This window comes from Zingiber officinale, chromosome 9B (assembly GCF_018446385.1).
Source record: "Zingiber officinale cultivar Zhangliang chromosome 9B, Zo_v1.1, whole genome shotgun sequence".
NCBI classification, from domain to species: Eukaryota; Viridiplantae; Streptophyta; class Magnoliopsida; order Zingiberales; family Zingiberaceae; genus Zingiber; species Zingiber officinale.
The window spans coordinates 87,137,233-87,149,077 of NC_056003.1; the positions used below are offsets into that span (position 1 = coordinate 87,137,233).

Here is an 11,845-nt window from a genome sequence, read left to right on the forward strand (position 1 = left end):
CCTTTGCTTCGCAGGCAGCTCCGATCCTTAAGCGATCCCTTTTGTTCTCCTCTCTTCGTGGGATCGCCGGGAATCTCCCCTCTTCCTGCCCGTTCCAGCGTTCCTCTCCAATCCCTAATCAATATTCCTCATCGGCGATGGATTCCGATCCCAATTCGCGTCGGCCGGGCAATATCGTCTTCTTCAGCATCTCCAAGGATCAGGATCTCGTCCACTTCTACAATGGCGGCGGCGAGGACCTCCGGGCGCTCGCCCAAGATTGGCTCCGCAACGCAAAGCGATACCACGTGTGGCACTCCCACACCGAAGGCAACAAGACGTTCGGCTTCCTGATGCGCGACGGCCTCACCTTCTTCGCCATCGACGACGCCGCCGGCTCCGGCAACGCCGAGATGCTCTCCTTCCTTGAGCGCCTCCGAGACGTCCACAAGAATGCGCCAAGGAAGGACAAGATCGACGGGGAGGTGCTCAACTGGGTCCTCCGGGTGAGATCCGCCGATAAATCGAGGAACGGGTCGAAGGACGACGGGGCTCTGAAGATCGAGGAATTCCCGGGGTCGGCTGGGGGCGTGATTTCTCTCAGCCAGAACTTGAGCTTGAGGCTCATGGCGCAGCAGCGCGCTCGGAAGTTGTGGTGGCGGCAGCTGAAGATCGTGGCCGCCGTCGACGTGCTGCTCTGTCTCGCGATGTTCGCGATCTGGTTAGTGATCTGCGAAGGTTTTCAATGCGTTTCTTGATGCTTCCCGTCGGCATTCTCGCGCCTTCAATCTGAAAAAAAAAGATGCAATTTTTAACGAGTTTGGCGGATTGATGACCGCCGGCGATGATCTGAAGCACCTTGTTCATGTATCTTTTGAATCTGCTCCTCCCCAAAACGTCTCTTTTTTCTTGTAGATATCGTTCAATCAGAACCAGCTGGTTGAATTTGACCTGCTGTAAATATCTCCATGAACATATTCTATCCGATTCCGCAAAGCGTCAATCCGACATGATTTTTGTTCATAATCTATCGTATTAATTCTCAAACCTCAATTTCTTGATTTCTTTTCAGTTATGAAATTTACGAAACCTTCAAACATCTTGCATTACCTCTTATTACAAAGATTCAAATCTACCTCATGGAGTTGACTGAAGATTATGGATAAAGATGGGCATTCCATTCCATTCGTTTCCATTCGTCAAGGTTCAAGAACAAAGAAAGTGGTGATTTAATACAGCATGGCTCAGGCACAAGCCATTTCACCTCTACATTTCTAGCAGAAAGAAAACTAATAACCAAGTAGGATACACACAATTAGTGACCAAACTTTCTAACAAAAACGGGTAGGTTTTTTCCACTGAGTGAGCACAAATCAGCAATTCTAAGCATAACCACCAGTGTCGCCGTCTTCGAGGTTGCTCTGATCAGCACCAGCGTCCGCATCAGCATCGAGCAAGGATTTCTTTGAGCCAAGCTTGATGGCCTCAGCCATCATTGCCAACTTCTTCTTGGGAGAGAGTCTCTTGGCCTCTTCACTTGTGTAGATGTATATCTTCCTCACCATGTTGCAGAACTCACTGCATACAGACGTTTGTTAATCCAAATTACGACGGCACAGTGCACAATGAATTTAAGAAAATTGTGGAGCCTTACAGCCAGGGGTCATCGCCGACCATCATTGTGTCGTCCTCATCATCTGTGTAGACGACTACCCACTTTTTGAGTGCACCGGTAAGCTCCCCTTTGATACTGAACATATCTTCTAACTTATGTACAAGTTTATCGTATCCGGATAATCTGGTTAAGTCCACTGCCCTGCCAACTGCCATTCCTTGCATGTGCACCTGCACAAAGAAAGGGGACTCAGCTACCGATTTTAAGCTCCAAACTTCTGTCGATGCAGAAGAAGCAGAGTTTCGAATTGACAATAAAGCATGGTAATACAGGAATCAAGAGAAGGCATCAAATTGGGAGGAACAAAATTCCATAACCTTGGTGCAGCTCCTGAGTTGCCGGGTTTGCATCTCCCTCGAACACAACTTATCGGTCTCACTGGTGACTGCAGGTGTGCCAGATTGGTCAGCAGATGGTTGTGATTGTTGCTCTGAATCTACTTCCAAAGATGTCATTGACTTGTCCGCCCCAGCTCCGGCAACGATTGGAACCGATGATGTTACTTCTATTCCGCGCCCTTCAGTTAGGTGAATACCAAATAGCCTGCAGCCTTTGTAAGTCTCCTGCCTTCGAACACATGATTCCTTATTGCTGCTTGCCGACAAGGCATCACTTTGAGTTTCTGGTCTGACTGGCCGGCACATGAGGCTGCTGGCAACGGTCGGAGAATTTTTTGTTTCAAGTCCAACAGAATTAGAATTAGATACAGGTGAGAACACAGTGATTGGTTTAGATGGTGAATATAGCTCCGAAACTCTTTGCGAAGTTGAGAAAGAGAACATTTGGGTAGTCTGGGATGGCGTTTTCCATGCACCTATATACGAGTAACAGTGAGAATAACACGTTCAATTTTATTAGCAGGGAATCGAACAACATGTGAACTGCCTAAATGTTGATACAATAAAAAAAAAACTAGGAAGACAAATTCACATCTAGGTTAATAGGCTCAAAGGAAATATTTGAAATCACCAAAACTCATAAATGATCTTTGATTCAGTTAAAGGAGAGCCATACCAGACGCAGACGATACATCAGATGAAACAGGAAGTGAAACCGGTGGTCGTGCACGCTTGACTCTCTGAAATGGTTGGGAGATCGGAGGAATAGCTGCGACGAATGGCTCCAATTCCCAAGGAGACACTCTCTCTGGAAGGGCAACTGATAATCGCTCATCCCATCGGACCTAATCAGAAAATACAAACATGTTTTTAAAGGATCTCAGCAACTGTAAAACAAGCAGTTTTACACCAACCAAAAAAGAATTTTACAAAGTTTCAGTTAGGATCGTACTTTTACTACTCAAATCAGGAAGCCTTTACCTTTAATGATCTCCATTCTGAATCTTCCCATTGAGAAAATGCCTTCTCATTTACACCGACAATAGTACCACTTAATCTGCATCATGAAGTGGAAATTAGCTTAACAATAGTAAATGCCAGAATCAACCAGAAACTGTTTCAGTACCTTCTTTCAGGAGACTCATCACCCTCAAATCTCATCTTGAACCTCATCCCGACAGACAATTTGTGGTTTTTAGCCTCAAGATATTTGTTCAGGCTTACGATAAATTCAGATTGGCTTACTCTAAAGCATTGCACTCATCTTTATTAATTGTTTGATCAAGAAATACAAGTTGATACTTAAGATAAATGGGTTAGTTCAGCTGTATTGGAAATTAGAAACTAGATGATGAAGAATATGAAAACAGAAGGAAAATAGCAAACTAGATGAAGAAAATGAAAAATTCCAAACTTCACACTACACGTTCAAAATTACAGAGAGAATTGTGCAATGGAGTATTCACAAAAAAAAAAAATAGCAAGAAGAACATGGACATCAAGCTAGCAGATCTTTTGGAAGCAGAAAACAACAGAGAGTATGCAATTTACCGTGGCTTATAGAAGACAGAAAAAAGAGTGCCCGTAGTGATTGCGTGGGATGCTGTAGCAAGAACTCCAAGATGCATGCTATGACTGGATATGACAGATGATGGCATGTTATTTAACTGTCTCTTGAGCCTTCTGACACCAACACGCAGTTCATCGTTTTCCCCTCTGCCATTAATGTGCAAAGATGACATTTCATATATGAAATTAGAAGTGCTATAATTTAGCATCTTAAAGTCAACATAATCAACTAAACAAACGATTTCCTGACCTTAGAAATATAAACGCATCACCAGCTACCAATCGCTTTGAACCAACAAATACACTCCAACCAGTTGTAAGAAGGTGGCGCTTAGGTTGACCTGGAAGAGAAGTACATAATAGAGTAGTAAGCTTCATTTCAGAGACTAGTAATTCAAATGGTTAAATGCGATAACAAAATATTTAGTCAATGTGACGAATGACGTACAACCTACTAAAGTCGAGAATTTTGACTAAGCAAAATTACTTTAATCCTAAAATGTGGTTTGCTATACTTGATACTTGTAAAAACAACACTGCATGTCTGTATACAAGCATGCTTTGCTTTTTATAAGAAAAAGCCAGATTTGAGTTTAAGAGAAAGATTATAAACATGCAATTTATAGAAAAGATGTAGACCTCGAAAGATACAACCTACTAAAGTCGAGAATTTTGACTAAGCAAAATTACTTTAATCCTAAAATGTGGTTTGCTATACTTGATACTTGTAAAAACAACACTGCATGTCTATATACAAGCATGCTTTGCTTTTTATAAGAAAAAGCAAGATTTGAGTTTAAGAGAAAGATTATAAACATGCAATTTATAGAAAATAATGTAGACCTCGAAAGATGTGACGAAATCGCCAGTCATTTCCTTGAAGATCTTTGGCAATGAGTTCTTGGCAAGGTGGATCCTGAGACATTTCCTACAAACGATTTAACAAAATTATCAGAAAGAACTGCATAAGGTTTATATGAATGACATATGAATAATGTAGCAACGCACCAGTGGAGGAAGGCATTCATCAGCATGCCTTCTGAGGACTGAGAAACCTCCATGAGTGCTCGTATCAGAGGCAGTTAATGTCTTACAAAAGGAGTGAACCATGGGCCTTTCAGGATCAGGTAGAGTAGGATCCGGACTAGTGACCTCACCAAGCTGAAACCACAAGTAGGAATATTAACAAAGAAATAGAAACATAATGGCACTAAAGCAACTAAAATCAACTCACTAAATCAACTAAAATCAAAATCTCTTATGATGAATCAAAATATGCATCTTGTTATATTCATTGCACGGTATGATTCTCTACAAAAACATAAACTCAGTCAAGAAAGACTCACATTTGATTCAGGTAAGAGGGTAATCTGCGCAAAAACTTCATCTGTATCTGGTTCTGCCTATATTGTGAAATTATCCAAATGAAAATAGAATGCACTCACTTAGGTTAAGAGCATCTAAATGCTGTAGTATAGGAACCAAATGGAAAACAGAACTTACTCGAAGAACAACGTTGACCACCTTGCATAGGATTTTTGAGGGTAGATTGAATGCTGGCACATGCTGGTCTAGCCCTTGATTTGTTGAGGCTTCCAGCTATAACAAAAGGGTGAAAAGAAAAAGCAGTGTGAAATACTGAAGCAACTAGATAAAAGTAAAATTAAAAGCATTACAAGAACCTGCTCCATGTGACCTTGAGGAAAGTAATAAACACGCTCTCCTTCACGGGGTAACGTAACCAAGGGCCCAGCACATGCATGCCATAATTCCTTATACAATGCATCACCAGAAGTCCCTGAAGAATGGAAAAAATTACTCCAACATCATCAAAGTGTTCAAACTGTAGCACTAGGAAGAATACTTCATGATGCAACTATAGCCAATACTAATTGCTTCCATCGGAATAAAAATAGAGGTAGCAAAATCTTTAGAGAATTGAACTAATCTTGGAACCCTAACAGCATACTATCTACCCAGAAGAAATAAACAGAATGAAGTACAATTGAACTTAGAAGTAAAATAAGAAGGTAGCAAAAGCCACTGGCATCAAGCAAGAAAGATGAAAAGACAGATTCAATTAGAAGGAAAATTAGAAATCATACTTCAAAACTTTATGTAGTTCTACCAAAAATTAATTTGCAGAAGGGTTTCGTCACCAAAACACCAAAGCAAGAGAAAAAAAAAAGAGAGAGAAAAAAAAATTGGAAAACAATAAGAGATAACCTTCCATATAAATTTAGTTCTTAGAAATAATCATAACACAATCATAACGCTTACTTAAATATTGGGTCAGGTGAGTAAAACTAACCGAAACCTGGTGAGCTATTTGCAAGCGCCACAGCCATGAGAACACGCCGAACTCTATCTTCGATAGCTATATCAGAAAGGAATCGAACTTTAGATCAATGCACAATCTGGATTCAGTACCCCATCATAAAGCTTTCATCGACAAGGAAAGGAGTTTAAAGTGGAGGAGAAACAAAGTTGGTCAGGATCTCTTATTCCATCAAGCCTTAACTATAAAAGACGGCATAAATACTCATAAAAGCACGCTGATCCGGACATTAACTCCAGCTCCGAATCTAGCCTCCTCTATAAATCCCTCACGGCCAACCTGGATAACTTCGAAGGGAATGCAACACCTAATTCGTATCTGAAGCCTATCAGAGGAACCAGTCTTGATTATTTTACTGCAACAGAAGGGGAAACGCAGGAAACTGTAAAACTGCTCCTATTCTACGTTCTCAGAATCGGAAAGGACCAGCCTTTAACGCCATAGCAGTCGGCTTTTAATTGCCGCTTAGCCTCTTCCGTGTATACCGAACGCTATGCGCCAGAAATGAAACCTGCTCCGGTGCAAATTCTTAATGATTATTACAGATCTGAATCGCCAAAGGGCGAACAAGTCTGGAATTCTTCGAACTCAAAAGCCAACTTAGCTTATTTTACTCCGAGCACCAAATCTCCAGTTTCTCCGAGCATCCTTCTAACAGAGAAAGAACATATCGATGGAAGCAGAAAGAAATTCAACTGACAACATCACGTCTTAAGAAATGAAAGAAAAAAAAATCTCTTTGGAACCTGTCACTTCTCCAAATCAACAATCGAACCGTTGTAAAATTTGATCAAGAACATTCGCTTTTTTCTTCTTCTTCCTTTTTGAGAGAACTGCGATTGGAGAGCCCAGAAACGCGAGAGCGAAATCGAAGAAGAAGAAGAAGAGTGATGGAAAGGGGTGGCTTTCTTGAAGAAAAGGAGACTATTTTTTTTATATATTACTTCCACATGTTTGTCCGTGCTGCTCCTGCGAGACCCTGCACTAACCCTCCGGCGACGCTGTCTCCTACCAGCAACACGCCACCGATCCGGATCATCAACATCAACCGTCCATGCTTCACGGCCCCAACCCAGAAAGCCGACGTGGCGAGCGTCCTATGGCATTGCAAGAAACTTCACTGCAACGCGCCACCTTCCGTTGCCCCACAAAACCCGAACCGTGAACGGATTCATCGCTCATATTCGACGCACGTGATCCGTTAGGCTCTTACCGGAAATGCGGATCCGGGTTCGCGGGCGAGGGAGTTGGTCGGAACTACGGAAATGCCACGGACACGGTCGCGTGTGGAAGGCTGCTTTGTTTGCTGCATTTATAACGCGACAGGCGGCAGATAAACAATGCAAATTATTATATTTTATTATTATTTATTATCATTATTTATACTGAAATAAATCCAATGAAGGGTATTTTTCGTACTTCAATTTCTATTTATTTATTTTATTTCTCAGGGTTTGATTGGACATGAGGACAGAGGAGTATGTGGGCGACTGGCATTGGAACAGGGAGGCGATCATGAGCCATGCAGATACTTATCCTTTATTTATTTAATTATTTTTGTGTCAAAATCATATAATTTTATAAGTCAGCTCAAAAATCCAAAACAATACTGCACAGTGGTAATGATTGGAGGCTTATTATAATTATCAGTATTAATTAAGATGCAATGTCAAACAAACAAGGAGGTTTTAAAAAATATTAAATAATGTGTTTGGAACTCTTTACAGCAGTTGTTGACAGGAACCCGAAGAACAGGCATAAAATTATATCGATTAAATCAGTTCATCCAATGAATAGTGAGCAACTAGAGAGTGATTGATCTAAACGAAGGACTAAACTTGAGAGTTGTGAACTCATTCAGTGATCTTGAAGGGCTTCAAGCAGATATGCCAAGGAAAATAACTCATTCAGTGATCTTGAAGGGATTTAAGATTTTAGTAAACCGAGCAAATTGAATCAGGGCAGTCACTTGTAGCGAAACTTAGGATGCACAGCAAATACACCGGGTCGTGCTTCGTTGAAATGATATCTACACAATGGTAGGAAAGATGTTTAACATACCAGAAAATTAAAGTTCTGTGTATCCACTATTTCACCTGTTTTCAGTGAGAAAATTTTTTATTGCCAAAGGAAGTGAAGCTTGTCCTCTGCTATGTTTACCTATCCCTGCAAAAACATGAGCATTTCCAGTTGAGACAAGCAAAATGAACCTGTGGCATGAGTGGTTTAGTTATTATGTCACACAGAATCTAATAGGATTGGCAAGATATAGAAGCAGTTCGCATATGACAGTTGACAACAGGATTTTGGTACATTTGATGAGTGGATCGAATTGGAGCATTGATATACACTTCAATATGCAAAAAACATGATCCAAAATATGGGCAGGAAATTGATTGCAAGCTTCTGTGTGTCTTTATGTGCTTACATGCTGAAGTGGTTTTACAAAAACTAATGTGCATACCTGTAATTACTTGTAATACTGATTGCCTTTGCGACACTGATTGCCTTTGCAGAGAAGGATTTGGCGTAGGTGAAGCATGATGGTTCCTGATTTCAGATTCCAGTACATGAAGATGTTGAGTGAGTGCCTTCACTGCTTCAGATGCATGCAGACCATGCAAGTCTAACTTCCACCGATCATCCTGGCTGTTTCTAGCAAGCAAAATTTCTTCTGCTGCCTTGTGGTTCAGTTTATTAGCAGCTACCCACTCCTCTTGAGCTTTCACCGAAAGATGCCGTGCAGAAACGTGATCACCCCTTGAGTATGCATTGCTAGCAGCCCGCACATGTTGTGATGCTGCCCTGTTATCAAAATTGTTTTAGAGATGCACAAGGTAGGTAAAATAACAAAATGCCAACTTCCTGGAGTATTTGGATGGACTTATAAACATCCTAACTCCTTGGGATTCTAAGAACTTGTACAAGAACACACAAATAAAATATTATTCAGATTATGCAACAAAACACTAACAACAATCAGTAGATGGATGGTTCTCTCAGCCAAAGCCTACCTTAGAACATTTCATGGCCCTATCTTTCAATTAATTGTTTAGCCTTCTCAAAATATTCCATGCAATTAGATATTTTAAAATTTTTAGTTGTATGCAAGTGAAATAATTTGTGTTTTGTCACACAACTAGATTGTTCAGCCAAACAGGTGCAAAACTACAAAGATGAGGTTGACTCATTTGTACATGAATTTTTTTATCAACTGTGAATTGCAAAATCAATTACAGTATCTGGAATCTACCCAAAGTGCATTTGGCATCTTTTCCATGTCATATATGTTATTATGCCTATCTTCTAAATGACAATCTGGCTTTTATATTGTCAAAGGTCTTTCCAGCTCTGGTCATAGCTTTCATAATCTTTATTCCCATTTATGAAATTAACATTGTCAAGCAGTAAAAATCAACCCTTTGAAATATTATACCTCACCATCTTCAATGCATCTTTTCGGTGATTCAAGTAGACATCATCTTCTTCCCATTCAGGTTCAGCTGGTATACAGAATAATTTATTTGATATAGATACTTTATGTACATTATCTGACAGCAGACTGTCTTTCTGGATGCAATTACTTTCCTCTTCACATTTGTCTTTCGTTATCAGAGTGATTGGATCAGAAAAGCTAGCTTCTGCCTCAGTTTTACTATCAGTTGAAGCCATGCCTTTAAGAAGGACAGAAGCTTGGTCTATGTCATCATCAACGGCAGATAATACATCTTCAATCAACTGTTGATCAGCCCAAGTATGGACATCCATTAGAAGCTTCATAGAAGAAACTCCTTGAGTTTTAGCAGTAACCTGATGATCAGCATACTTTTGGCACACGTTATCAGTTTTTGCCCCAATTTTGAAGCCAGTCTCAAGTGGTGGGAGTTCTAGATTGCGTTGAATTACAAAAGTAAAGGGCTTCATGGTTTTGAAGTTGTTACTTATCAAACTTTTTGTTGCCAATGAAGAATGTAGGTTTGAGAGGGAGGGGAAGGCATCCACATTCTCTTCAGGCCCATCACATTCTTTTTTACGATGCTTGCGATCAAAGGCAGCCCAACCAGGATTTTCAACCCTAGGCTGCTGCATATTGGACCCAAAATATGTTTCACAATCTTGAAAATGCTAAAAAGTTGTTGGACGCTTCTTCCCAGTAAGATGAATTAACTTGAGAATATTGCACTACTTTGTAACCCAACTCAATTTGTCAATATCTTTGATCTGAAAACAAGTAGAATAGTCGAACATCACATTGACAATTGCAATAATAAGTACTAGGCAAGCAGAAGATAATTCAGTATCTAAGGAATTTTCTATAGTGATGTTAAAAAATAAAGCAATCACAATTAAAATAAAGAACATAGATGAGCATTGAAGATAATAGAGTTTTTTAAATTGACAATAAGCAAATTACAGTACTGTAGTTTCAACTACTTGAGACTCAAACCTCACCAAGACAAATTATTTTACCAAAGAAATAAATATTAATACTACAGATACCAGAGTCTAACATTTGAAGCAAAATAAGGTTATGAAAAAAAGGTAACACTCTGCAAGTCAAATGTCCATAGATAACCCATACACTAACAAATGCTTTCTGTTGCATAGGAATATTGGAGAACCTTCAGAACAAAACCTTCCATTCTTCCACCAGTGAGCTAAATTCCTGATTAAATTTCATTTGGTGATGGCAGGCTTAACTTAGTTATGCTATGTAAACAAATGTTTTTTCTTTCATGATTTTATCCAACCACTTAATGGGGCTACATCAATTAGGCTATTTGAGTATCATGTGTTTCTTTCATAACTTCATGTATTGGTGAACTAAAATCTTGTTGAAATTGTGTTCTTAACCATTCACGCAGAGCGCATTTTCACTAAAACTCCTCAGTACAGTCTCGTGCCAGTTACCTCATTTGTATAAACGGAGTCTGCGTTTTAAAGCCATTCCATGATGTGATACATCTCTGCGAATATCACTTTTTCACTATAGCAACTGATGCAAATAAATAATAAAGTTTCAATTTTACAAACTCAATTTCTGAACATGGAATTTGTTTCCCCCTTTTTGTATTCTAGAAGTTATGAAAAACTTGAATCGAAAAGACGTCCCCTTTACATCAAAACTAGTTCAAACAAAAATTAACAAATCCTACAAAGAATTAATAATAGAATAAAGTAACAAAATTGACAAGTAGCAAAAAGGGGCAAAAAAGAGAGCCAATTTTGACATAAATAACGAAAATCCAAAAGCAGAAAGACAATTTGCAATTTCTCCAAAAAATTTTAACACGATATAGAAGAAGACATACTCCTAAAGAAAGAAATTGAAGGTTACTTTCTCCCGCTACTTCGAATCCCGGTTCCGCATCTCTCGAAACCATGGCGTCGATCGGACAACGAAAGGCAGATCTGATGGGCGGCAGGCGAATCTAACAAGATGGCGCGGCACGGAAACGGAGATCAAATTGCAAGAATCCATGCGCGGCGGCGGCGTTGATTCCCCTCGACAACGAGAACGAGGCGAAATAGGGCTCTGCTTCGTCGGGAAGACCTCAACGAGGCAAGAGATAACTATATATATATATATTGCATATTTTAATTTAAATTCCTAAACTACCCTTGTCCAAGATAAAGTTTTGACCATTACATTAGTATATGTGAGAACCAATGGATGAGATTGAAAGAGCGGTACTAAATTAGCAGCACCGTGAAAGATTCGACGACAGTTACGGAAATCTACCTGTCAGTTGGCGGTCAAACATAACGGAGAAATAGATATTTAATAAAATAACTAAAACATACTAACGCATTGGTGTCGTGGTGTAGTTGGTTATCACGTCAGTCTAACACACTGAAGGTCTCCGGTTCGAACCCGGGCGACGCCAAATTTTTAACTCAATTTCTTAGAATCAAATCACTTACTGCCATTACATTGAACTAAAT

General features: G+C 39.8%; 3 protein-coding genes and 1 non-coding gene across 8 annotated transcripts; 2 read left to right on the forward strand and 2 right to left on the reverse strand.

The window, feature by feature from the left end:
- The first annotated feature begins 137 nt into the window (after positions 1-137).
- Positions 138-1,145, forward strand: LOC122023118 (phytolongin Phyl1.1-like). The gene is made up of 2 exons (XM_042581206.1): positions 138-700; positions 1,052-1,145. The coding sequence occupies exons 1-2, from the start codon at positions 138-140 to the stop codon at positions 1,143-1,145; spliced, it is 657 nt and encodes a 218-aa protein (XP_042437140.1).
- LOC122023732 (auxin response factor 7-like) lies at positions 1,136-6,822 on the reverse strand. Of its 4 annotated transcripts, none has more exons than XM_042582023.1 (15): positions 6,646-6,822; positions 5,873-6,547; positions 5,244-5,359; positions 5,065-5,160; positions 4,908-4,964; positions 4,570-4,722; positions 4,405-4,489; positions 3,812-3,902; positions 3,544-3,708; positions 3,119-3,238; positions 2,974-3,049; positions 2,669-2,837; positions 1,972-2,468; positions 1,634-1,824; positions 1,136-1,557 (listed from the first exon to the last, which is right to left on the reverse strand). In XM_042582023.1, the coding sequence occupies exons 2-15, from the start codon at positions 5,907-5,909 to the stop codon at positions 1,362-1,364; spliced, it is 2,049 nt and encodes a 682-aa protein (XP_042437957.1). In that variant the 5' UTR covers positions 5,910-6,547; positions 6,646-6,822; the 3' UTR covers positions 1,136-1,361. The 4 variants fall into 4 exon arrangements, with proteins under 4 accessions (XP_042437957.1, XP_042437956.1, XP_042437955.1 ...); XM_042582022.1 differs by having other exon boundaries at positions 5,873-6,550; XM_042582021.1 differs by having other exon boundaries at positions 5,873-6,822.
- A 746-nt stretch (positions 6,823-7,568) lies between these two features.
- LOC122024421 lies at positions 7,569-11,450 on the reverse strand. Of its 2 annotated transcripts, none has more exons than XM_042583045.1 (5): positions 11,238-11,450; positions 9,336-10,120; positions 8,364-8,704; positions 7,996-8,065; positions 7,569-7,928 (listed from the first exon to the last, which is right to left on the reverse strand). In XM_042583045.1, exons 2-5 carry the CDS (start codon positions 9,986-9,988, stop codon positions 7,865-7,867), a joined length of 1,128 nt encoding a protein of 375 aa, XP_042438979.1. In that variant the 5' UTR covers positions 9,989-10,120; positions 11,238-11,450; the 3' UTR covers positions 7,569-7,864. The 2 variants fall into 2 exon arrangements, with proteins under 2 accessions (XP_042438979.1, XP_042438978.1); XM_042583044.1 differs by having other exon boundaries at positions 11,212-11,450.
- Positions 11,451-11,713: 263 nt separating this feature from the next.
- TRNAV-AAC lies at positions 11,714-11,787 on the forward strand. Its single transcript has one exon. It is a non-coding gene; the product is annotated as a tRNA-Val (tRNA).
- Positions 11,788-11,845: the final 58 nt, after the last annotated feature.

Bases quoted from the DNA above. Each gene is read 5' to 3' on its own strand.
- LOC122023118 (XM_042581206.1), top strand. From the start codon at position 138: ATGGATTCCGATCCCAATTCGCGTCGGCCGGGCAATATCGTCTTCTTC. The intron at 701-1,051 runs GTTAGTGATCTG...ATTTCTTTTCAG, and splicing joins CTCGCGATGTTCGCGATCTG to TTATGAAATTTACGAAACCT.
- LOC122023732 (XM_042582023.1), bottom strand. From the start codon at position 5,909: ATGGCTGTGGCGCTTGCAAATAGCTCACCAGGTTTCG. The intron at 4,965-5,064 runs GTAAGTTCTGTT...TTCACAATATAG, and splicing joins TGGTCAACGTTGTTCTTCGA to GCAGAACCAGATACAGATGA. The intron at 4,723-4,907 runs GTGAGTCTTTCT...TTGTGGTTTCAG, and splicing joins CCCTCTTACCTGAATCAAAT to CTTGGTGAGGTCACTAGTCC.
- LOC122024421 (XM_042583045.1), bottom strand. From the start codon at position 9,988: ATGCAGCAGCCTAGGGTTGAAAATCCTGGTTGGGCTGCCTTTGATCGC. The intron at 8,705-9,335 runs GTATAATATTTC...TTTTGATAACAG, and splicing joins GATGCATTGAAGATGGTGAG to GGCAGCATCACAACATGTGC. The intron at 8,066-8,363 runs GTATGCACATTA...ATGTTTTTGCAG, and splicing joins AGTATTACAAGTAATTACAG to GGATAGGTAAACATAGCAGA.